At 43.5% G+C, this 24203-nt stretch overlaps 2 protein-coding genes across 2 annotated transcripts in view; both read left to right on the top strand.

The window, feature by feature from the left end:
• The first annotated feature begins 2505 nt into the window (after window positions 1-2505).
• Window positions 2506-16046, top strand: NAE1 (NEDD8 activating enzyme E1 subunit 1). Its single transcript, XM_059481300.1, has 20 exons — window positions 2506-2564; window positions 4397-4500; window positions 4592-4652; window positions 5541-5571; window positions 6189-6260; window positions 6558-6637; window positions 7156-7265; window positions 7583-7692; window positions 8280-8342; window positions 8576-8639; window positions 9684-9775; window positions 11009-11068; window positions 11156-11289; window positions 11446-11521; window positions 11742-11781; window positions 13148-13234; window positions 14102-14194; window positions 14607-14721; window positions 14797-14846; window positions 15807-16046. The coding sequence occupies exons 1-20, from the start codon at window positions 2509-2511 to the stop codon at window positions 15914-15916; spliced, it is 1608 nt and encodes a 535-aa protein (XP_059337283.1). The 5' UTR covers window positions 2506-2508; the 3' UTR covers window positions 15917-16046.
• Window positions 16047-22676: 6630 nt separating this feature from the next.
• The window catches only part of LOC132079267 (hydrocephalus-inducing protein-like), a 66325-nt gene continuing 64798 nt past the window's right edge, over window positions 22677-24203 (top strand). Inside the window, exons 1-2 of the mRNA XM_059481768.1 lie at window positions 22677-22712; window positions 22893-23012. Coding sequence (XP_059337751.1) covers window positions 22677-22712; window positions 22893-23012 — 156 coding nt within the window. The remainder of the gene's footprint in view (window positions 22713-22892; window positions 23013-24203) is intronic.

Genomic DNA, 24203 nt, shown 5'->3' with positions numbered 1-24203 from the left:
GGTAGAAAAAGAAGAATGAGGCACCTGGTTCTCTAGGGCTTTCCCAGCCTTCATACACCATTTTTTTATTACTTAGTTTTGACTTTTAAAGCTATACACACTTGGTTGCCCTGTACTAGGTATGGGAACTGCATTCTGGAACTAAGCCTGAAATATTAATTCTTGCAACTTATGGTTTGTCCAGATTAAGCAGTGCAGTAGAGAGCAAGAACAGGAGACTTCTTCTGATTTTGGGGAAGAGAATTTTCCTGAAATCCAGCAATGGTCACTGAAATGACAGCAAAAGAAAGTACTTACTGTGGCACAGCAAAGACAAAGCCTGAAAAATGAACTTTGCTGGAGATGTTGTGTATGGAAAACAAAAGAGGAAGCTCTGTTTTGTAGTACATCCCCAGCAAGATGTAAACCACTCCATCTAATAATGCACTTCTGTGTGCATCATTCCAGCAGATATACAGAAAACTAAAGTTATTGAAGAGAAGCAGATTAAAAGGATAATGGACTTTTTATATGGACTAACAAATCAGTGTGAACAATGCAGGTATTTCAGGACCTCTCTTTTGTTGTTGAAACTTAGTGCCAGAAATGTTGGTTGAAATCTTTTAAGGTGTTGAAATATTCTCTTTTTTTATACACTGTCAAAGTCCAACCAATGTTGATCCTATATGGGAAGATCTTCATAACAGAAGCACATAGGCACAACAGATTTCATATGTTCTTGTCTCCATACTAAGCAGGAATAGCTGCAGTAATGTGCAACATCTCTGCAAAATATATCCTACCGGATTTTCCTGACTGCAGAATCTTCAGGGCTTCTGCCTCAGTCTGCCTGAAAATGCCTCAAAAGTCCATACAGAAAGTGCATCAAGAGATGCAGAGAAATGCCCATTTTAATAATAAATTCTGGTAATGACACTGTTGTCCAGATAAATTGGATCCATTACTGTGCGACAGCCAGCAAATACACACTTGAGAGAGACATTGATTGTCTATTTCAGAGTTGCCAAGCCGCGTGTTCGGTGGTGTCCCACAAATCAAGCAGCCCAACTTGTCCCAACTATCTGTACTTTCCCGTATTTATATATTTTAGCAAACAAAGACATGAGTGTCCATTGGCTACAGGTTACATAGTTCTCTTATTTATTAGTATTCTCTCTTCTATTGGTTAACGAGTGTTTCGCATCTCCTATTAATCCCTGCCACACTCTCCCTTTCTCGGCCTTTGGCTCGCTGCTTTCCTGTGGGCCGCTCCAGGAGCTGGAGCTCCTGACCTGCCCCTGCAAAATTGCCACAACACGGCTTCCACCACAGCTTTTTCCACGGAACCAGTCTTAGCCTAAAGCACTCTTTGCTGCCTAGGGTTAGGCTTTTGAAACCACAAAGCCCAGAGCTCCAGGCACACTGCAGCTGCAAAGGGCATCCCAAGGGGAACAGAAAACTGCCACAACATGGCTTCCACCATGGCTTTTTCCTTGCAACCAGACTTAGCCGAAATTTCCCCTTACCCGCTCAGAGCTGATTCCACACAGTTACTGAGTGGCCTTCCTTTGTTCCTTGTCCTTGTGGCTGCTGAATTCTGTATTTCTCGTGTATCAGTGGAAATCCTTCTCCTGATCTCTATTAACCTCCCGCGGGGCTGAGATCATCGGAACATGTCCAGCCCCAAACCTTAACAAGGCAATGCTGCTGACCAGGAATTTGTGCTTCTAAGAGCTGCACATCACTTAGAGCTTGTTGGCTGCTCTGTTTCACTGATTAAATCTCCCTCCTTGTTGATCAGGTTTGCAAGTTACAAAGATCAGACAGCAAAGAACATTTTCTTAACAAAATTTTACATACTCTACATTTTATGAGGAGTAGTGCTAAGGCATAGGTGGGATGTGATTAAACTCTCCATGAGATCTTTTGAGTGGAATCCTGCCAGCAGTGGGGCTCCCATGAGGGCTGGATTGCCAGTGGTTAGGCAAGGGGTGGTTGTTGGAAGTGTTTTTTGTTGGCCTCCTATTTTTCCTATTTACTGTTCAGGCTGTGGATAACGGACTCTGAGCAGAGGAGTAGCATTGCTTTAAAGAATGGGTGGGTTGAGATGAGGAGGAAAGCTGCTGGGGGCAGGTCTACTCCTATTGTGACTATTATTAGGGCGAAATGATTTGATGTGGAGAAAGCCGTGTTTAATACAGTTCTCTCTGAGGCCTCATGTGCCGGCAAACGGTGCGGAGGGGTCCCCAGGAGCGGCACAGCGGAGGGCGGGGGCGGCGTTGGTGCACACGGGGTGGGTGCGGGTGAGAGGGGAAGATCCAGGTGCTACCGACATTGTCGGCTTCGAGCCTCCAGCACCGCCGGTGCTGCTGCCAGCAGGGCTGAGGGAGGTAGAGACGCGGCCGGAGGTAGAGACGCGGCCGCAGCCAGCGCACGGCCCGGACTCGGCACCGCAGCCGCGGCCGCTCCTCAGGGCAGGGCAGGGCAGGGCAGGACCCGCCCCGCGCGTGCGCAGCGGGAGCAGCGGCCATGGCGCGGCCGGGCCGGGCCGGCCTCAAGGAGCAGCGCTACGACCGCCAGCTCAGGTACCGCGGGCGGGCACGGACCGGCACCGCCCGGCACGGACCGGCTCCGACCGAGCGGGGAGCGGGGCCGCGCCTCCGGCGGCCCGCGGAGGGCACGGGCCCGCTCGGCGCCACGCCGGGGACAGGCCCCCGGGGCCGCGGGGAACAGGAGCTGTGTCCGACCTCCGGGGCCGTGAGGGCTCTACCGGCACACGGACAGTAGATATGCAGTAAATTAACAGGATATATCTGGGGAATATATATATATGCATACATAATCTTAAGTGTATACACAAAGGGGGATGGAGATACATAAAAGTATATATCTACGTAGGTACTCGTGTACGTTTTTATATAAGATATATAATTTATTTGTACAATGTTTGTTGTATAAGTACATAATATATAAATATATATTCTAAATACTGATATTATGTATATCTCTGTGTATATATATGAATGTATAAACGGGTGTGCTGAAAAGACGGAGCCAGGCTCTGTTGCGGGCCCAGCCATGGCCCCAGAGCCACGGGCAGGGCCTGAGCCCAGGAGCTGCCCCTGCCCATGCCCAGAGCTCCTGCCCTGGGCAGTGCCCAGCCCTGAGCAGATGGGGCACAGAGGCTGTGCAGGCTCCTGCCTGGGGACACTGCAGAGCCACACGGACACACTGCTGTGCCCTGGGCTCTGCGATGGCCCTGCTGGAGCAGGGAGGTGCCACCACAGCAGCCCCTGTGGGCCCCTCCAGGCTGAGCCATTCTTGGGTTCTGTGAAAGGGCAGAAAAGATCCGAGTTACCAGGGAGGGATAGCGGCACCGGAGTTAGCACCGGAGTGGCTGTCTGCAGTGCTGCTGTTAAGTTTCCACAAGGAGCCGTCCTGTGGAGGGCACAGAGAGGATTTGGGGTCTGGAGCACCTCTGGTGAGGAGAGTCTGCTGGGAGCTGGACCTGGTTGGTCCAGCTTGGAAGGGAGAAAATTGAGAGGGGAATCTCATCAATGCATAGTAATATCTCAGAAGTGGGTGTAAGAGGGTGGGGCAAGACTTTCGAGTGATGCCCAGCAGCAGGACAAAGAGCAATGGCCATAAGCTAAACCACAAAAAAATTCACCCCAACATGAGGAAGAATTTGTTTTCCTGGAGGGGGCAGAGCCCTGGAGCTGATGCCCAGGGAGGCTGTGGAATCTCCTTCTCTGGGACATTCCAAACCTACCTGGACATGTTCCTGTGTCACCTGCTCGAGGTGACCCTGCCTGGGCAGGGCTTGGACTGGGTGACCTCCAGAGCTCCCTTCCAAGCCTAAAAAATTCTGTGAGTTACTACCCCAGTGAAATCAGCAGGATGTGTGACCCAGGGCTGTCCCAGCCAGATCTCAGCCTCAGTGCTGTTCTCTAGGGGTCTGAAGTACCAGACTCAGCAAGACTGATTTCTGTCTCCTGTGTGTTTCAGTGTCTTGTACGAGAAATTTTAAAAAATACATATAAAAATCTATTATTTATTAGAAAAGTTAGGAAAAGCTGAACAGGACAAAATTTGGGCAAGGACTGCTTTAAGCCTTGCTGGTTTTTAACCAGTTAAAGTATGTTCCAAGAGAAAGAGATGTGTGCATGCATCTGGTGTAAAGTTGGAGAAAATGAGATGTCAGGGAAACTCTCTTTGGAAAGTCTCAGTTTTCACAGTAAGTTTCTTTAAGGATCTTTATTTTGGTTAGTGCTGTTTAGGTCCTCAGCAGTGAATGGACAGTTGCATGCCAGCCCTCCATTTGTCTTTTTTTAGTTGTTGTTGTTATTTGTTTTTATTGGCTGTGCAATCTGAAGTTCAATAGCTTCATTGCCTTTTGGTTTCCCTCCCAATGCAGACTATGGGGTGACCATGGCCAGGAAGCATTGGAATCTGCCCATGTTTGTGTGATAAATGCAACAGCAACAGGAACTGAAATACTCAAAAACTTGGTGCTGCCAGGTCAGTAGATATTTCTTCTGTCTCTTCTTTGTGATCTATCTGACAGCTTAATGATGCCAAGTTATTCATGGGAAGTTTTTTCCCCCCAAAGGTATTGGTTCGTTTACAATTGTCGATGGGAATCGAGTCTCTGGAGAAGATGTTGGAAATAAGTAGGTTTTTTATTGATTTCAGTTACAAATTGACAAGTGACAGAGTTTCATAGGTAGTTCCATCTCTATATTTGCTAAGAAGCCCTGTAAGATGGTTTTGAAAGCCACTCTGTGTTTCTCCAGGTCTTCTGTGGGTTTGGGGGTTGGTGACAAACAGCATGCACAGTCATTTTGACATTAGTTGCTGAATTATTTTACTTGCTGGGTTTGGACCTTACAGGTCTGTTTGCTTCACACGTCAAGTTTATAGAGACAATGCTCTACTCAATATAAAAATATTGAAAATTAACTTGTTTGATGTAGTCTTGAGCTATGACAGTGCTAGTGTTTCAGTGTGGTTCAGTATATTTTCCCTAATTCTGGTGATGCAGATGATTTGATTTTCATTAATCATTGTGCAACTGTGACTCCTAGGCATTTATTAGCTTTCATAGCTTTGAAAGGCTCTGTGCAGCAGGGGAAAGGGTAAGAAAATGTTTGCGAATCCTGTAAAATTGATTTGAATACTGATTCTTGGTCAAGTTCTGTTGTGGTGTGCATAGATACCTGCAGGGGTTATGTGAGGGGAAGGAAATTCCATTATATGAGGAAATCAGTGCTAGTGAGTCTTTGATTAGCCTGGTGAGAAAGACTCTGCAGCATGAGCCTGTCTTCTAGAGAAGTTTGGCATGTTCTGTATTTCACATTTATGGCTTGGGAATTGAAAAGCTTTCTTAAGAAACTGTTTTTGAGGAGAATACAACAGTAGTGAGAAAAAGCAGATTTAAAGGGGAAAGTGGTTTGTTGTGCATGAGAGCAGCATATTCTGCAGAACAAACTGTAACTTCAGTGTTGTTTTTTTCTTCAGAATAAAAATTCACATGTCATTTTCTCTTGCCTCTTTTTCAGTTTCTTTTTACAAAAAAGCCATATTGGTCAGGTAAGGAGTTAATAAATGTCAGTTTATGTGTATTGAAAGCATGGAAGTGTTGAGTATTTAAACGTGGTATTATGAATAATGCTAAAAGCTATATGTGTATAGGTTAAAGTCTGTTTATTCTTTAACAGAATTTCCATGTTTATTTTAGTTGCTCATGAGCGAGAGATAAACTCAATTGTGGTGAGATTGAATAGAAAAAAATGAAGAGCTTATGATTAAAATCTATGGAAGGATGAGGTATAAGACCATTGTGGTTGAAGGAGTAAAGTTAAGAATAGAGAGGGAAATGGGGAAAAAATATCACAAAAACAGAGAGTACAAGAGGCATAGATAACTCCTGGATATTCTGTAATGAAACTGGAAATTAGGAAATAGCTGTCTCACAATTTGTCTTTTTAAAATGATATTACAGAAAATGTTCTCAAACAAATCGTCTGCTATTATGGGATGCATTTTTGCTTCAGATGAGCAAGGCTTGAAGTAAGGAGCCTTAGCTTATAAATGAGCTTTGTTGTGGGGTGTTTTCTGGGGTTGTTTTGTTGGTATTGCTTGGTGTGGCATTATGTAGTACTCAAACACTGTGTAAACTACATTTCGTTCTGATTGCTCTGAAACAGAGTCGTGCCCAGAGTGCCATGGAGCTCTTGCAGGAATTGAATAGTGATGTTTCTGGAAACTTTGTTGAAGAGGTTTGTCTTCCTAAATTAGTACTATGTGTGTATTATAGAGTGTGATAAAAATGTGAAATAACAGCTCTGTGCTGCTTTGTGATGTTGCAGTTTAAATAGATTCAGGGTAAAACAGCATTTGAGAAAGATAAATCATTTGTATGTATTTCAAACAAAAAGTCACTTCATGTATTTCAAACACTATTTTGTAGCTTCATCTTAATTTTATAACTTTCACTTAACACATCATATTCAGCAGACTTGCTCTGTACTCAGAAATTGTCAGTGTTCCCTGACATATATTTCCCCCCTATTTAGAGTCCAGAAAAGCTTTTAGACAACGACCCTTCCTTTTTTAATCGGTTTAACTTAGTGGTTGCAACACAACTGCCAGAAAGGTAAGAATCACCTAAGATTGAATTACCTGTTTTCATTCAGTTTAAAAGCAAGTTTATATATGTGTGTGTGTGTATGTGCATTTATGCACAGGCACTTCCTTGCAGAAAAACTTAAACAGAACAGAACTCTGTCATTGTGAAGGAAAATTTCAGCCAGTGATGGCATTTTCTAGAGACGTTTTTGCTCCTCTGATGGGAATTGCCTCTGCTTGAAGTTAGGACTCTGCAACACATGGATCTAATCCTTTATTTCTAACTAACAACTCATTGAAGCTTTTTATTTGATACTTGGAGCATTTGGGAGGGTGAGATGAGACATAAGTAAGATAATGGATGAATATTTTTCCAACTCACTGTAAATTCCTGTACAAAATTGATCACCTTATGTGTTTAGGATCATGATGAAATTAGAAAAGTTTTCTGAGAGGACTCTTTCACAGAGTAACTGGTGCAGGAGTTAACTTTATAGTTAAATGTTGTATTCTGTAGATCTGAAAAAAGCCTGGTTTTCCTTCCAGTACATTGTTGCGCCTGGCTGAAGTTCTCTGGAATTCCAACGTTCCTCTGCTGGTCTGCAGGACCTATGGACTGGTTGGTTACATGAGAGTCGTGATTAAAGAACATACAGGTTAGAGGTTTGCTGAGGTAAAGACTTCCTGGAAGGTTTAAAGCTTCAATAACTTATGTCACTTTGGGGTTTTTTGTTTGTCTTTTTTCATCTTGTCACACATTTAGTATTTGTTAAGTCTTAGGTAGTTTGCATTCTTTTCAGAATACATGGGGATTATGGACTGCAACAAATAGTAAAATTGGGATTATCCTGACGTTATGGGTTACACAGAACACTTACTTTGAGAATCAAACACAGGTGATCCTGTGTTTGTGTAGCTCTGTTTTGAAGGCCAGACATAATGCTGAGAAATGAGTTGTGATGTTTATTCACAGTTGTTGAATCTCACCCTGACAATATGTTAGAAGATTTGAGACTGGACAGACCATTTCCAGAGCTGACAGAACACGTTCAGGATTATGACTTGGAGCATATGGACAAAAAGGTTTGTGTGGTTTGCACTGTGCTCCCCAGGACAGATGCAGATATACAGTGCAGGGATCCTGTGAAAATGGCTCTTGGCAGATGACTCTGGTGCCAAGTCTCATCTGAACAGAACCAACTCTAGAATCAGTCACGAGGAACTATTTTTGCCTCTGCTCCAAATGTTCCAGTCTATTTAAATCTTAAGCAGGTGGGGGTCTTAGGAATCAATGAGTATTCTTGGACAACTTGATCTTTTGCTAGATTATCCCCTCACACCCTCTTTTGAATTTGTTTTTTAATTTTTTTAGTTAACCTACTGTTGCAGAGCTTTGCACCGTGGGTGGTTGTGCATGGCATAAGTTTCACTCCAGAAAAATATTGGAGAACTTGGCTCACCCTTTTTTAAAATAAAGTAATAATAATTTGATAATTTCTTTTGTAGTACTTAAAGAACATTTTTGCTGAATCAAAATCTGGAACATGTCGTGTGTCTTTGGAGTAGTGGAAAGGATATTTGGAGATTACATTAAGTATAGGTTTTTAATTTGTTTCCTATTTTTTATCTTTTCTCCATCTGACAAAGATTTCTCCACTGTTCAATTACAGGACCACAGCCACACTCCATGGATTGTGATTGTAGCCAAGTATCTCACAAAATGGTTCAATGAGGTATGTTGCAAAACTGTATTATTACTGTTATTGGTCTGTCTTTTCTGAAGCAGTTAATTCTTTTTGCTGTGTGTGACATTAAAAAAAAGGTGGAGTCATAAAAAAAATTACTAACTGAAATACAAGTGAATCTGTGAGCAGTGACAGACTCCTGGAGTTCAGCAGTCTGAACACAGTAAGCTTAGTAGTAGGCATTTTAAAGACAAAAATCTCTTTATGTTTTTTTAATTTAGAAAAGTGAACAGTTGCCTAAGAATTACAAAGAGAAAGAAGCCTTCAAAGAACTGATTCGGCAAGGTAATCCGTGTCCCAGGGCTCCCTCATTCCTGCTGGCAGAAATAGATACAATGTGGCACCTGAAAAGTAATCCTTAGTTCTCCCAAGTTTAATTTATGAAAGATATGCTGGTATATACTGATTCTTCTGCTAAATTAGTGCTTTGTACAGGTGGATCTTAAGATGCCAGACTTGCTTATAAATGTCTGTTGTTAATGTTTTATCCTGTCTAAGATCCAGAGTGTGATTTGGGTGGGAGCAAAGGCCTTATGATAAAATTCTGTTAAAAATGTTATAAAGAGGAAAACAAATGGCTTTTGACACTAGAATTGTTATTCTGCAAGTATTTGGTGTGTCCACTGACCCATCAGACATTGGTAATCATCCACCTCTGCATGGCCAGGTTCTGTAGCACTGACTGCACTGTGACCAGTGTGTGAATGGCTTCATTTTGCAGGGTGCTAAAGCTCATGTGGCATTTTTAAGATCTATATGCATTGTCTTAAATTATTGTAGAAAAACACCATTGACTGAATTTTTGGTATTTCCTTACTTGAAGATGGCCTGTGGGCAAGTTTGAAGAGGTCCTCATGCCCATGCTGTGATAAGGGGCAGATCTGATCCGTAGTAATTTCCTTTGGTTATGTCAGATTTTTAGTGGAGGCCCTTTCTTGGGCTGGCTTGATCTGTGGATGCATAAGTATTTGCCAAATTTGATCCAAAAACCCCAGCAAAACATGACTGGCATGGGAAGGAGAGTTGAATTATTAATTTAGTGCCTATGAAGCTTCATTATATCCTTCTTACACCCAGTGCTTTTGTTCTGAGGAATTTCTACTTAGCATTACAGGAAAATGAATCATATGCAGAATTTAGATGAAGTTAGCTTAATAATTACATCTGATCTTTTTTCTTGTGATTTATTTTTCATTTTTTGCTGGTAGCTGATAGGCCACAAATGCATTACAAATACATCCACAGCCAGTCTGCTCTGTTGGTAAGACATAAATGATGAGATGTAATTCAAACAGTTGTGTGTTTTAGTTGTTTTTTTTTTTCAATCAGGTATCTTAAAGAATGAAAATGGCACCCCAGAAGATGAGGAAAACTTTGAGGAAGCTATAAAAAATGTGAATACAGCATTAAATCGTACAGAGGTAAAATAAACATTTCTGTGATAAAACTGAAGCAATTTCAACTGCCTCATTTTCTCAGAATATATTCTTCAGTTTTAGGATGGAAATTCCATTTGTAACATTTGTATTTAGCTAAAAACAGGATTAGTACAATGTTAGAACTGCAGTTGTGTAGTTAAATAGACCTAGACTAGCTGGAAATGTAGCTTATGGAAATTCTCTTACTTCTTTGCTCTTGCAAGAAATCTGCATTTCCCTCCTGCAGACTTGAATTCAAGCCTAGAATGAGTCAGCAGCCAGAGTGCATCAGTGAGTTCTTGTCTGACTTCTACAGTTCAGTCTGTAAGAAACTCTGAAGTCCTGGGTACAACTGCAAGGATTTAGCAGTGAGAGGTGTGGCTGATGCCAATTTAAATACACTGGTGTGAGGGAAACTGAGAGCACTTACTGAAATCGTGCTGTATTGAAGCCAGGGGCTGTACTAGTTACTCTCTGTAGAACTGAAGGGCTTCATGGGACTCCTGATACAATAAATTCACTTCTTTGCTCTTGAAGAAACTTACTACAAAATTCCCTTCATAAACTGGTCAAGCTTAAAAGCATTAGAAGTGATGCTCTCATTGTTTCTTAAATAATCCTGACCTCATAACATGTGGTTTAAAATTAAGCTCTGATTTCTTTCGTTTCTCATCTGGGGTAAATTGCAAAGGCTACATGGGGCAAAAGCACATTCTGTAATTCTTCTTAGATTGTGTTCTTTTGTTTTGAACTGTGCTGATCCTTGCTTGGATGGTCATGTTAAGTCTCCCAAAAAGCAGCAGGTAAAACTTAGTTCTGTCATCCAAGCCACTACAAGACACAGCCCAGGATATTAATATTTATTTGAGTTTGTGCCAGACTGACCTGCAGCAGTTAAGGATTCTGACTAACACACTGACTTTTGTAGCCCCATTCCCCTTCCCTGGCCTTTTGGCTGCTCTGCCCCACCAGGCAGGCTGGGCAGTTACTGCTGCAGTTCTTTACATCTTCTCTGTCAAAGATGGAAGTCAGATGAGATTTTGTTTGTGACATTGATCTTGCTCAGAAGCATTGCCTTGCTCTTGGGCAGGGCTGCTGTTTGACTGTGTAGGATTCAGAGATTTGCTGTGAAACTCTGAGGTCACTTGGAGTTGGCTCACCTATGTACTGAGTGATGAGATAATTCAAGAAATTAAAAGTCAAAGAATTACCAACCCAATTTATTTATTTTCATAGATTCCAAGAGGAATTGAAGAGCTTTTTAATGATGACTGCTGCCTAAAACTAACGGAGCAGGTATGAGTAGTTAAGGGTAAGACTTAAATGGAGAAAAAGCATTGTATATAACATCTGTGTACATGGCTGTCTCTTGTGCTTTTGTAGTCATCTTCCTTCTGGATTTTGGTTCGAGCTTTAAAGGAATTTGTGGCAAATGAAGGGCAAGGAAGCTTGCCTGTCCGGGGCACCATTCCTGATATGATGGCAGACTCCAGTAAATTCATCAAATTGCAAAATATGTAAGTAGACAACTCCTTGAGGGAGCTCACTACCATTCATGTGGCTTGTATTTTGTCTTTATAATGTGAAACAAGCAAAAAAAAAAAAAAAAGATTGCCTTCAATGTGGAGTTGATGGCTTTCTGTTGTAATTATTTACTTCTTCATTATTACCAGATACCGTGAAAAAGCAAAGAAGGATACTGCTGCTGTGGGGAGCCATGCTGCTAAATTGTTACAGTCCCTGGGCAAGGTGAGTGCAAACCTGTGGGCATTCTTTTAATGCAATTAAGTATCTGTGAAGTGTCTGCTTTATAAAAGTAAAATGCATACAGGGATATACTCTTTACAATTTAAGACAGGGTGGTTTTTTTGGTAACTAGTTATTTCACTATAAATATATTAATATATATGTGAAAGCAGGAATTCTCTAGCCATTGTGTGTACTGGAATGAGTATATTCTCTCTTTTAGGCACCTGAGTCTATTTCAGAGAGAGAATTGAAATTGTTCTGTGAGTATGCTTGGATTCTGTTCTGGGTTTATGCAAATGATCAAATAATCAAAAACTTTTGAATAATCATGTAGTTATTAAGAAGTAAGTCAGTATTTGAATTTTTTAAGAAAGTACTAAGTGGTTTGCATCCCTCATTTTCAGGAGAAGTAGCAGATGTTCAGCATCTCTCAGGAGTGAGTCTGTAAAGGTTGGCTTTAAAATTATGTATCTTTTCACTCCAAACAACAGGGAGCAGCTGCCCTCTGCTTTTTGTGATGAGTACCTGAGCACTCCTGCTCATGCTGGGGTACTGGTTTCAGTGTGGGCTCTGCAGACTTGAGGTAGTCTGAAAAGCTGTAACTCAGCTGATGGCCCTTCAGGCTGCGTCTGTCCTGGATGTGTACACGTCTCCAGCAGCAGCCTGGCGGAGGCTCCCCAGAGCTGCAAAGCTCCCCTGTAAGCACAGAGCCAAGAGCATGCTGCTCTGCGTTGTAAAAGCATTTGGGAGCCTCCCAGTTGCTCCTTTTTCAGTGCTGGGTTGTAATTGCACCTTGGGTCGATCCATAGCAATGATATTGGAAAAGGACCTTTTCCAGCTCATAGCTGTGCTGTTAAAATACTAATTGAGAACATGTGAGGCAGTGTTAGCTGTAGTGGAAGATGGAAAGAACCATGTTTGTTAGCATTCAAAAACGGGGATTCAAAATCACGGGGGATTATATGCAGTGCTTTTTCTTAAGAGCTCTGGGTGTCAGGGGTATATTCAACCCAAATCTGACTCCGACCATACATCTGAGATGATCATGTTTTTATACCCTATCAATATATAACTTTCATGTTAATTATTGAACTTATATTGTTCTATTGTATACATAGATTTAGCTCCCCTCTGAATTTCCAACACCGTTTCTCATTATTCTTCTTATGGTTATATAACAATTATATTTAATTACTAAACTATCATCACATCTAACAATTATATAATTTATCATACTGCTTACGCAGGTGCAGTTGATCTGGGAAAGCACAAAGCCTAACATTTTAGATTCTATCTTTAACTTTTTCCAAGGCTCCACTATCATGTTGATTTGCAGCCTGGAAGAGGGAAACATGGTGGCTGTGACTGATGAATTGCTGTGTGTAGCTGTTACATTAACCACAGAGAGGATAGATAGACATTCCACATGAGCAGGGAGGATTTCCCTAAAACTCTCCTGACCCTAGACCTAAAGGTAGTTAAACAGGCTTTTATTACTGCAAGCTGAGAAGAAACAGGGAAGTGTTGAAACTCTGTTGGGTTGTACCTCTGCCGTGCCCCGTGGCAGTGGGACAGAGCTGTGGTGAGGGTGGCACTGACGGGCGCTGTGTCCTTGTCCCCATGCAGGCAGCAACGCCGCCTTCCTGCGCGTGGTGCGCTGCCGCTCGCTGGCCCAGGAGCACAGCCCCAACTCCTGCAGCAGGGATGCCATCAGTAAGTGCTGCATTTCAGACTTGCAATGCTTTGGTGAGGAAAACACAATGTAAGCTACATGTTCTGTTGCATTATGGAGTTTTATCATTTGCAATGTCACAAAGTCTTCAGTGAATTAAAATATTTAATGTAAGGAATATGTCTCTCAACTACAGTTGTGGAGATTTAGGTCTAGAATGTGGAATTCAATTTGATTTTGAAATTTCAAAAGTGACCTTAGAGATTGATGCGTATTTCAGCTTTTGTTTTCTTGTGGATTTTACTTGTAGTACTCTGTAAATAAAACAATGGGTTTTTTTCAAACTTCTCTTTTCTGTACGTCAGTTATTTCTGACAGAGCTGAAAAGGTGCTTTAACTTGACCAAATAAAATAAATATCCTGACCCCTTTCAGCTTATCTCTTTAGGATGTGAACTAACAAACTAGTTACTTGATACTGCTTTTTGCTTTTTATATTGCCTTTTTTTTTGTGCCAGATATAAGTAGCAGCTAGTATTTACAAAGACTACAGAGCTGTGTGGTAAGGGATTTAAGACCTGTTTTATAATTACAGTTATTACAGATAATACTTAAAGCATGTATTTCAAATCCTAAAATTATAACTAAGGAATACCCATTTAAAGCACCTGCCAGAATTGAAATGTGAGTTTCTTCACTGAATAGTTTATATTAAATACATAAAATATGGTTTTGTCAGAAACTTTGGAGGCAAAATTGTGTATCTGACAGCTGTTTGATTAAGGTTCTGTCATAGGTTGCATTCATTAAGGTTTCTTTCTACTGCAGATTTACTATTTTCAGGCAATTCAAAACATTGCTTTTTCCATTCTGTCTGCAGCAGCTAACCAGTTCTCTTGCTGTTTTCAGTTTCCCATATGGATAACCCTGACAGTGAAATAGTGCTGTACTTGATGCTGAGGGCTGTCAATAGGTTTTACAAGCAGCATGGCAGATACCCAGGTATGTTAATACCAGTTCTTCACATCATCAAAAAAAATATAAAGTCCAATAGTTACTGTAGTTCAAGTTATAAACTGCAAAACATTAGTTGTGGTTTTGTTTCCACAGTAATACAGCTTTAGGAATATGAAAATTAGAGTTTTTTCTCTTCAGGAACTTAAAAAATTTATCTGAATTGGTATCATTAATGGGTTGTTTGGACTATGAATCAGTTCAGCTATGCAGTAATTTGTCTATCATAAGAAGCATCAACAGAATATTCAATTATTATTTGTCTAGTACTAATAGCACAGTAATTGGCTTAGAAACTTTAGGAAAACAAAATATTCAGGCTGCCATTTAAAACCATTAGCTTTGACTGTGATGTTAGAGTTGTGTGATGAAACAGTTGATGAGTTGATTTATTTTCCAGGTGTCTACAACTACCAGGTGGAAGATGATATTGGAAAGCTAAAATCATGCCTTACTGGTTTCCTCCAAGAACATGGGCTGTCTGTAGTGGTGAAAGATGACTATGTGCAGGAGTTGTAAGTGTTGTTTTTGAGGTGTGGCTTTGTTGGTAGAGCTGCTGGGCTGTTTGTGACTGTTCCTTTCCTGTGCAGTTGTCGCTACGGAGCTGCCGAGCCTCACGCTGTTGCTGCCTTCATGGGAGGTAAGGGTGACATCCAGGGCCACACAAACAGCCTGCTCAGCCACAACTCTGCTGCCTTAGTGACTCTGGACTCCCAGAGCAAAGGCTGCAGCCACAGACAGCAGTAGGGCACAATCCTCCCCTTCATTCTCCAGATGAGACCTCTTGCAGCACATATAGAGTAAGTGAATGCACCAAAGGTTATAATCAGTAAAATAAATAAACTTCAAAAACAATCAACTCTTCAAGCTTAAAAATCTGTTAAGAAATGAAATGCTGGAAAGAGGCTTAATTTTTTTAAAAGGAAAGTGATAATTATAGTAATTTTAAAATTAGTGCAGTATATATCTTCTTTTAACATAGTACACATATGTTAGAGATCTATGAAATATCAGCAGCCTTGGATTCTTACCTTCATTTGACCTGCAGATGTATTTTAATGGATGCCCCAAATTGATACATCAATTCACTTACCTTCTTTGGCTTCATGCAGTGCTGAAGATTTTGTATTATATTCTGCATATGTAGGAATTTTTTTCTGATAAAGCAAAATTTGGTGTACATAAAGGTAATTTCTGAAGAAGGTACAGAATGTTTCTTACTACAGGAAAACTCAGAGGGAACACACTGAAGTGACCCTTCAGTTTATTTTGCAGTTAAATTTTACATGATTTTTTTTTTTTTTAATTCAGCTTCTCTGATGAGAGAGGTTGCAACTTGCATGGGTCTGTCTGCTCACCCATTTTTATTCTGTGTGTCTGTACATGGAGGGAAAGTGTATGCAAAGCTAACTTCTGAAGTAGTAGCTTTCTGATCTTCTTTTATAGTGGGAAGTACTGAAGGGCATTTTTGCCTCCTGGGACATTTATCAGGCACTTCTAAAATAATTCCAGTGTAGAGACTTCTAGATAAGTAACATTATTTTACTCTTGTTTAAATATGACCTGCTAACTGCCTTCTGTTTTTTCTTCTCTTTTGCAGGAGCTGCTGCACAGGAAGTTATCAAAGTCATTACAGGGCAGTTTGTAATTTTTAATAACACTTTTATTTACAGTGGAATGTCACAGACTTCAGCAACTTTCCAGCTGTAGGATAAGCTCTTGACTTCAATGCCTCCAGATGCTGCTGCTGTATTTACAGAACTGTAAATACTGTGATGTTCTACCACTGACTGGACTGTTCTGTATGACCTGCCAATTAAAGTTTCTTTATTTGTAATTATCTTTTTTTTGTTGTTGTTGTTTCCTGAGGACAAATAAAATCATACTATATCTTGACAATTCTTTAAAATCTAGAATTTTTTGACTCACCTCTGAAAGAAAAAGGCAGTAGCTGTTTTTGGCAGGGTAAGTTGCATTTTGCAAATTGGCTCACCTTGTTGGCAGCAGAACTGCATTTTTTCTCATCAAAGCTGCTCATCAGCTTGAGTGGGAAGAGGACACAAAAGGATGAGAGAGGCTGGTGGAGCTCTGATGGTCCATGATACCAGTAGTGCAAAGAGCTGGAAGATGAAATACCTTTTATTGAATTCAGGGTCATTAGGGAAAGGGAGTGTGTGCCTGAAAGCTCAGTTCTGTCAGCTGTATTCACCTAGTAAAAGTTTTTTTTTCCTGCACCTGTGTGCGTGGCCAGTGCCAAGGGATGGCAGCTCTTTCTGTTGTGGCCTCCAACTGCAGAGTATGCAAAGTGAGCTGCATTGAAATGTGTTCTCCAGGGCTCAGTTTAGGGGCTGGTCCTGGTTAACATCTTTTTTGATGATCTGGATTGAGAGCACCCTCAATAAATTTGCAGATGCCCAGTTGGGTGGGACCGTGGATCTGCTGGAGGATGGGAAGGCTCTGCAGTGAGACTTGGACAGACTCGATCAATGGGCCAAGGACAAGGATGTGAGGTTCCACAAGGCGTGGTGCCACATCCTGCAGCTCAGCAGCCGCCTCAGTGTGAGCCAAAGTGTGCCCAAGGGGGCAAGAGGCCCATGGCACCTGGGCTGGATCAGCAGGAGCAGGGCAGCGCCTGCCCCTCTGTGCTGGGCACTGCTGAGGCCACACCTCGGTGCTGTGCCCAGCTCTGGGCCCCTCGGGAAGAAGGACATTGAGGGGCTGAGTGTGTCCAGGGAAGGGCAGCAAGGCTCACGAAGGCTCTAGAAAAGGTGCCCCATGAGGAGTAGCTGAGGGAGCTGGGTTGGTTCAGGCTGGAGAAGAGGCTCAGGAGGGACCTCACTGCTGTCTCCAGCTCCCTGACAGGAGCGTGCACTGAGGGGGGGCTGCTCTCTGCTGCTGGGCCTGCACTGAGAACCAGAGGAAGTGGCCTCACATTGAGAGGAAATTCAGGTTAGATTTTAGAAAAAACTTTTCACTGTTCAGGTGTTCAGGTCTGGGAATAGGTTGGCCAGAGAGGGGGTGGAGTTGCCATCCCTGGAGCTGTTAAAGAGGCCTCTGGATCTGACCCTGGGAAATGGTTTAGTGGTTTAGTGTTTGCAGTGTCAGTGCTGGCCTGACGTTGAACTGATGGTCTTAAAGATCTCTTTCACCCCTGCCGGTTCTACAACTCCAAGCGCTTCCCGCCCGGCTGAGGGGAAGGCTCAGGGCTGTCCCGAGTCCAGGGGCGGCCGCGCCTGAGGGGCTCGGGCGGCGCTGCGGCTGCGGCGGCTCCTGAGGGGCCGGGCCGGGCTCTGCCCTCAGCTCCGCGAGATCGCAGCCCTCAGGATAAATAAAATAAATACAGTGAAATTTAAACCGGCGGGGCCTCCGCTGTCTTTCAGCCGGACAATCCCACCGCTCAGCTCCGCGAGATCCCAGCCCTCAGGATAAATAAAATAAATACAGTGAAATTTAAACCGGCGGGGCCTCCGCTGTCCTTCAGCCGGACAATCCCACTGCTCAGCTCCGCGAGATCCCTCCCATGAAACAGAGACCTTGTCCTCTAATCTCTAGAGCGTGGAAGGTGTGCAGTTGCTAATTAGGAAAAAACAAACAGGTATCTACATTTCTGTGCTGCAAGCACAACTGAGATGTTTGTGTAAGATTGAGGGTGTGTGGGAGAATGGATTGTAAGAGAATAGAGGTAGTGCTGCAGGCAATCTCACCCCTGATAAAGTGCAGCTGTGTAAAACAAGTGACCATCCTTAAGGGAAAAAGGAGCAGGAATGCTGAAGTGCACTGACCAATGCCGAGGGGTAAAAGGGCACACAGGTGTTAGCATAAGGCAAAAGGGCATAAAAGGCTGTACTGGGGAAAAATAAAGTGCTGATGCTCAAAGGCATTCATGGTGTTAGTCTTGGGTTCTCTGTCAGGGTTATGGGGCTTTGTAGTGTCCATTAATATGGAATTGTTTTTTAAAAAAGCAGAGACTCATACTGGTGAAGAAGCCAGAGTTAATTCAATGAAAAAGCTTTTTTTTTTTTTTCACAGCATCATTGTGAAAACTGTTTATAGGAGCTATAATTGCAAGTTCACCTCTTGTAACTGCAGCGCGTATTTCAAGTGTGTTAATATTTATGTATAAATTTAAGTTTTATAGAAAATATTATTTTGCATTAAATATTGGGGCTGTCCCTCAGCGTACTAAATCTCGAATTTACTGCAAGGAAACTTGCAACGGTTATGGTTCTAGTGGTTTTTTATTACAATGCTGGGGATATAACTGAAAATCAGTCTTGCATTTAATTTGAAGATAGAGGTTGATAAATATTGTAGGTTATTGTTTTTCCTTTTAGCACATCTGTGTTCTGAATGTTATGAATAAGAAGCTTGACTAGGCCAATATTCAAGCAGCAATCAATTTATTATTTAATATGGTAAGGTATGAGCAATACAGCTCTGGGTACAGTGGGGGAAGTTTTCCCTCCAACTGCACACTGATAATTGATGGTTACAGGTATTTATAGGGGTACTCATCGGCTTTTTTTTTCAACAATTTCCAATTTTTACTCATCAGCAATTTTTATTCCAAATTATTACATCACAATTCTATACACTATTGTGATTTTAATTTCTCAGGATGTATCTGAAAGGATTATCCCCAGATGGTGATGGTCCAGTTTCCAAAAGAAGAAAGACGAATCCCATCTGGTGGGGTCCAGCTCCCCAGATGTGTGTCCACCTTCTAATTGCAGAGACTCTAAATCTCATTACAGTGATGTCCAGCTTCCCTTTGGTCGAAACCATAAACCCTTGAAGTGATGTTCATCTTCCTTTCTCAAGCTGTTTTTCTCAGCTTCAATAAGGCATGACATAAGCATATTTCCTTTATATATATTCCAAAGCTATAGTTTCAAGGATACAAGTAATATTCTAAAATTATACTTCAAAAGGTTCTTATTGCAGAGTTTTTTATGGATTAAATGCAGGCAAAAAGCAACATCTTTAACACTTTAATTCCAATGCTCCTAAATCATCTAGGGTTAATTTGCAAACAAAAGATAGGTTCAAAGGCTTTTTTCCATGCTTTAGTCTCCTCAGCAATTATTAGAATTCACAGCTCTCCCATTGTCGGGGTCCACACATTTCGCATTCACAACTACACACATCGCCTGTTTGTACCTGACACGAAACACAGCTTTGTATTTCACATGAAAGAGAATGCCAAAGAGAAATACAGGATGTGATCATGTCAATCTTCCGGAGCACTAATTCCTGGCTGCTGATAAACCATGACACCAGGGAATTAATTCTGCTCCTTGTGTGTCCCTAAGAACCAGAAGCTACATCTTACTGCCCAGGACCTGCAGCTCGCCGATTCCCGCTTGTACTATGCGCTGAACACCAGCTGTTGAGCCCCTGGCTTTTTCCCGTTGCGGAGGAGCAGCCCGGCGCTGGGGGCAGGGGTCTGGCGACATGGAGCGCTGCCCCCGCGCCCCGCCACGTTCCGGGCCCCGGCGCGGATTCCAGGCCTGGAACGCGGGCGCTGAGGCCCGGCCGGCGTCACCGGCGCGGCCCGGCCCCACAATGGGGGCCGCCGTTGCCGGGGAACCGCGCCGCGGCCGCCGCCGCTGTGACGGCGCTGCCGCCTCAGTTGCCGCGGAGCGCGCTCTGGGCTGCTCGTTCGCAGCCTGGGGCTCGTGAAACGGCTTCATTAGCGATTCGCCAAGGGGCTTGTTCACAGAGATTGTCTCTGAGAGCGAGTCCTGACCCCGCAGAGCGTTGGTCTCTGCGAGCAAGGAGTCCTGACCCCGCAGAGCGTTGGTCTCTGCAGCGTGTACTGAATGTCGTTTGAAGGTAAAGATCGACTGAAGTTGTTCCTTTTGGTTTTGTCTCTGTGCTCTGAAAGAGAATGCCAAAGGGAAATACAGAATGTGATAATGCCAGTCCTCTGGCGCAGCAGTTCAGTGGCGTGTACAGCTAAATGGATGCACTATATGGTCGACTGATTGTGCTTTTTTTTTCCAGTGAAGAAGTGCAGAATTTCCTATATATACTAGTTTATACCTTTTTTTCCTATAGTGATTACTTAAACTGCTTAAAGGTGAATGAGTTCTGTTCAAGTTTCAGTGGGTTGTAATGATCTAGTCATTAAAATTATTAGGGAGATGCCCCTGAATTAAGGTGAAAACGAGACCATATGCCAAAGTTAGTAGTCTGGATTTTATGTAACAGTAAATGTGAGGAAGAGAGAGAGAGAAATAGAGAAGGGCGTTGGGGAGGGGGAGAGAAATAGAGAGTGACAGATTAGGTAGAAAGTAGAAAGTATCACCATCGCATGGATCTCACTGGCATACAATTAAATCCTCTTCTGGTCTTCTCTGTGGTGAGGTCTGGCAAAACATAGGACTCCAATGGATTCATGCAGATTTGGGCAAGTTGGGACTGCCCAGGTACCTTCCTGGGCTGGGGCAAGTTGGACTCTATCTCTTGCTACTTTCAAATAATATAAATTTTTTAGCACCAGTATATCCTTTTGAGTCTGTCATGAATTGGGTTGTGGATTTTCAGATCTGCTGTGTTTCTCTGCATGCCATGCAGTCATCTGGTGCAAGGCCTCAGGAATGGCTCTGGGGGCACTTTGGAGGTCTTTGCTGGGTTATGACACCCCCTCAGCTGCCCCTCATAGGAATGTCCCCTGGATGTGGCCTTCTGGGGCTGGGGGGTTTTAGAGCTGAGCCAGTTTGTCTGAGGGAGGATGGGTGTCCTCTGCCCCTTACCAGAGGTTGTGCTACACACCCAGAATTTCCTCCTCCCCCTCTGTGGATGGGAGGTTTGTGTGCCAACCTGGCCTCAGCAGACGAGTCTGTGGTATGACTTCCCCAGCCTGAAGGCAGACACAGCTGATTTTCAGAACAGCTGCTGGGTTTGGCTTTGTTGTGGATACATTTTTCTCCTGTAGCCTTGTTTACTTCTCCCCAGACCTGAGATAACAGGACAATAGTGTCACCTTGATCTTGCCTCAAGTTCCCTTAGGTGGCTTACCTCACGGTCCCAAGTTCAGTCAGGAGGCATTTTCAGGGAAGGGTTGGCTTCATTGGTCACAGCTTCTTTATTCAGTTTTGTCAGAATGGGCAAAAAGTCCTTCCTAACAATATTTAAGCCATTAGCCATAACATTCCAGTCTCTCACAAGTCCTGTGAGGAACAGCTGAGAGAGCATAGGTGGTTTAGCCTATAGAAGAGGAGGCCCACTCTAGCTATTTTTAAGTAATATTTAAGCTATAGCTTTCTCTGTTCAAACTATTATTAATGTTCAGATTTTTAGCTCCAGGTTTCAGTATGATCTAACTTTGAATTGCACAAGGTAGCCATATAGTTCAAATAAAGTCCAACTAGAGACCTAACAATACTAGCTACTTATGCCAAACAAGCACTCAACTACTTTCAAATAATATAGCATTTTTAGCACCAGTATATGCCTTGAATCTGCCATGAATTGGGTTCTGGATTTTCAGAGTTCCATTCTTGCTCCTTCCAGTTTTGATGAGGCGTTGTCTCATCTGTGACATCATCCATTCAAAATGGCGGCTGAATTGCCGAAGAAGACATCAACACCTCGTCTTTTGTCCAGGGAAATGCTGAAATCTTTTAGTGTAAGTATCCACTGGAAACTCTCCTGGTGTCCCTGCTCTCCCTGCCCCTGCTGTCCAGCAGTGCTCTGAAGCTGCAGAGCCCCTCCCCAGCCCTTTGTGCCGTGCTGCTGTTGCTGGGGCTGTCCCGGTGCAGTAGGGAACACTGTGGGATGTGTCAGGGACAGCCCAGGGCCTTGCCTGGCTGTGCCAGCAGAGCCAAGGGAAACCAATGTACAGCTGAAGCCCTGAGCATGGGCTTCTTTCCTTCCCCTTTGCCACAGCCATTCCTTCTGTCAGGCTGGGCAGCACTCACCTGTGCTGCTCTGACCATCCTGCCCTTGGGCACCCGGGCACGTGAGGGGGAAAGCTCAAACTCTGCCCAAAGCCTTGAGAGCCACGGCTGGTCCCAGCTGGAAGAGCTCCCACGGCAGCTGTTCTCTCCCAGCTCCTGGGTGGGCACAGATGCAGCCCTGCAGGCAGCACTGGATGGAGCCAGGGCCACAAAGGTCCCTTGCTGTCTGCAGCTCACTTGGCTGAAGATGCCCCACTGCTGAGGCTCTGCCAAGGAGATGACTCTGTTTTCTTCTGTGGAGGGCTCTGTGGGCCCAGACAGAGAAAACAACAGGGACAACTAAAACCTGGACACATTCCTGTGCACCTCACTCTTGGTACAGCTTTGTTTTCTTGCATCTCGGACTCATCCAGCAGTGATATCTCCTTGCTGTGAGTTCTGAGCGTTGTGAAGGGATGGAGTTCAGGCAGTTCTGAGAGCTCCTTCCCATTCTCTGGAAAGGTCACTGCCTCAATCCAATGAAACGTAAGAGGAAACAAATGCCCAAAGAGCAGAAACCCCCAACCATGTCCCATCCAGTCACGGAGAAGCTGATGGCTGGAGTATGTGTATTGCATGTCTTATTGACTGATGCTAAGTATTTCAGCAGGAGACTTCCAGGGCTTCCAGGAATGTCCTAGTGGCTGTGATCACAAGTTATTCACCAGTGCCACTTGTTCAAGAAAAGCCTTTCTGAACAAGCACATCTCTGAGGCTCTAGCTGGTTTACTTTTGCCTTTCAGCTGCTTCCCTCTAAGTTCCTGAGGGAGAAGTTTCTCAGCACAAAGAAGGAGGCCAGTCCTGGGAAGAGTATTCTGCCCAGAATTGGCCCATTTCTAGACAGGAGTGAGACTCGTCGAAAGGTAGCCTTTTCCTGCTCTTTTCCTTTCTGTTTCACAAGAAGTTTGAAGAGGGTGTGTGCTTGTGACAGGCTTGCCTCCAGCAAAATACCTCAGTGTCCAGGTCCTGCTGTCATTGCAAGGTGCTGGGAGTGTGGGCTGGGAGTCCTGATCTGCACTAAGCCAACACAAATACCCTCTGCTGAAGCTGCTGGGGTGTGCTGGAGTGCAGCTGCCATTGCTAAAACAATGGGAGGAAGGCTGGGGACACAAAGGCACAACATTGCCATTTGCCATTCTCCTGCTGAAGGAGCCACCTCTTGCTTTGGTGTGGTCACCATCAAATGCTCGGGGTCACAGAATTCCCTGCAGAGTGGCAGCGTTGGCCTTTGAAGGCTGAGGACCTGCAGGAATTACTTCAGATTGAACAAAACAAATTGCATTACTGCTTTGGGCTGGAACAATGTGTTGGAGCCTGACGGGGTGTTAGATTTTGCAGGCTGCCAGATGTACAGGGGACTGGCCCTGGGCAGAGGGGAGTGGATGTGCTTTGTCTGGATCAGTGCCTACTCAGAGGTGTGTTTAAAGCTGCTTTTCTGGCAGGACTAGCTCGGTATAAAGCACAGTCCAAACGGGTAGGTGACTGAGGTGGGCTGTTGAGCAGGAAATTGGCAGCAAGAGACACAGAACACAATCCAGGTTAAGGATTGTCCTGGAGAGGAGCCTTGGGAACACCTCAGGGAAGGGCACAGCTAAGGGACAGTGTGCTGCAGCCACTCCCTTCAGCGGAATGTGTCTGCTGTGAAGTCACACAGGAGACCTGCTTGTGTCTCTGCGGTGACAGCAGTGTGGCTGGAGAAGGCAGACAAAGCAGGGCAGAGTTTTCTCCAAGCAATGTCTCTGCTCCAGAAGCATTTGCTGTTGTTGCCTCATCATTCCAGATGTGCCTCTACAATGGTATTAAATAAGATAGCAATAAATATAAGAAAGCACCCATTTAAAACACATGGAAAAAGGAGATAACAACTCTACTTTTACCCAAGTCACTGAGAAAACAACTGAACCTTATCCTCATACAGCATTCACCTCATTTGTCTTTTTATTTTTGCCTGTTTGAAACACACTAATTTTTAAGTACAATCAAAGGGGACAAAATCATTGACGCAAAAGAAAATGGTTTATTAGAAACGATTCAGCTGAGCCAGGCACGTCATC

Source organism: Ammospiza nelsoni, chromosome 13 (genome assembly GCF_027579445.1).
Source record: "Ammospiza nelsoni isolate bAmmNel1 chromosome 13, bAmmNel1.pri, whole genome shotgun sequence".
In the NCBI taxonomy this organism is placed as follows: Eukaryota; Metazoa; Chordata; class Aves; order Passeriformes; family Passerellidae; genus Ammospiza; species Ammospiza nelsoni.
The sequence above is the reverse complement of the archived record's forward strand: the minus strand, read 5'-3'. Positions and strand labels throughout refer to the sequence as shown.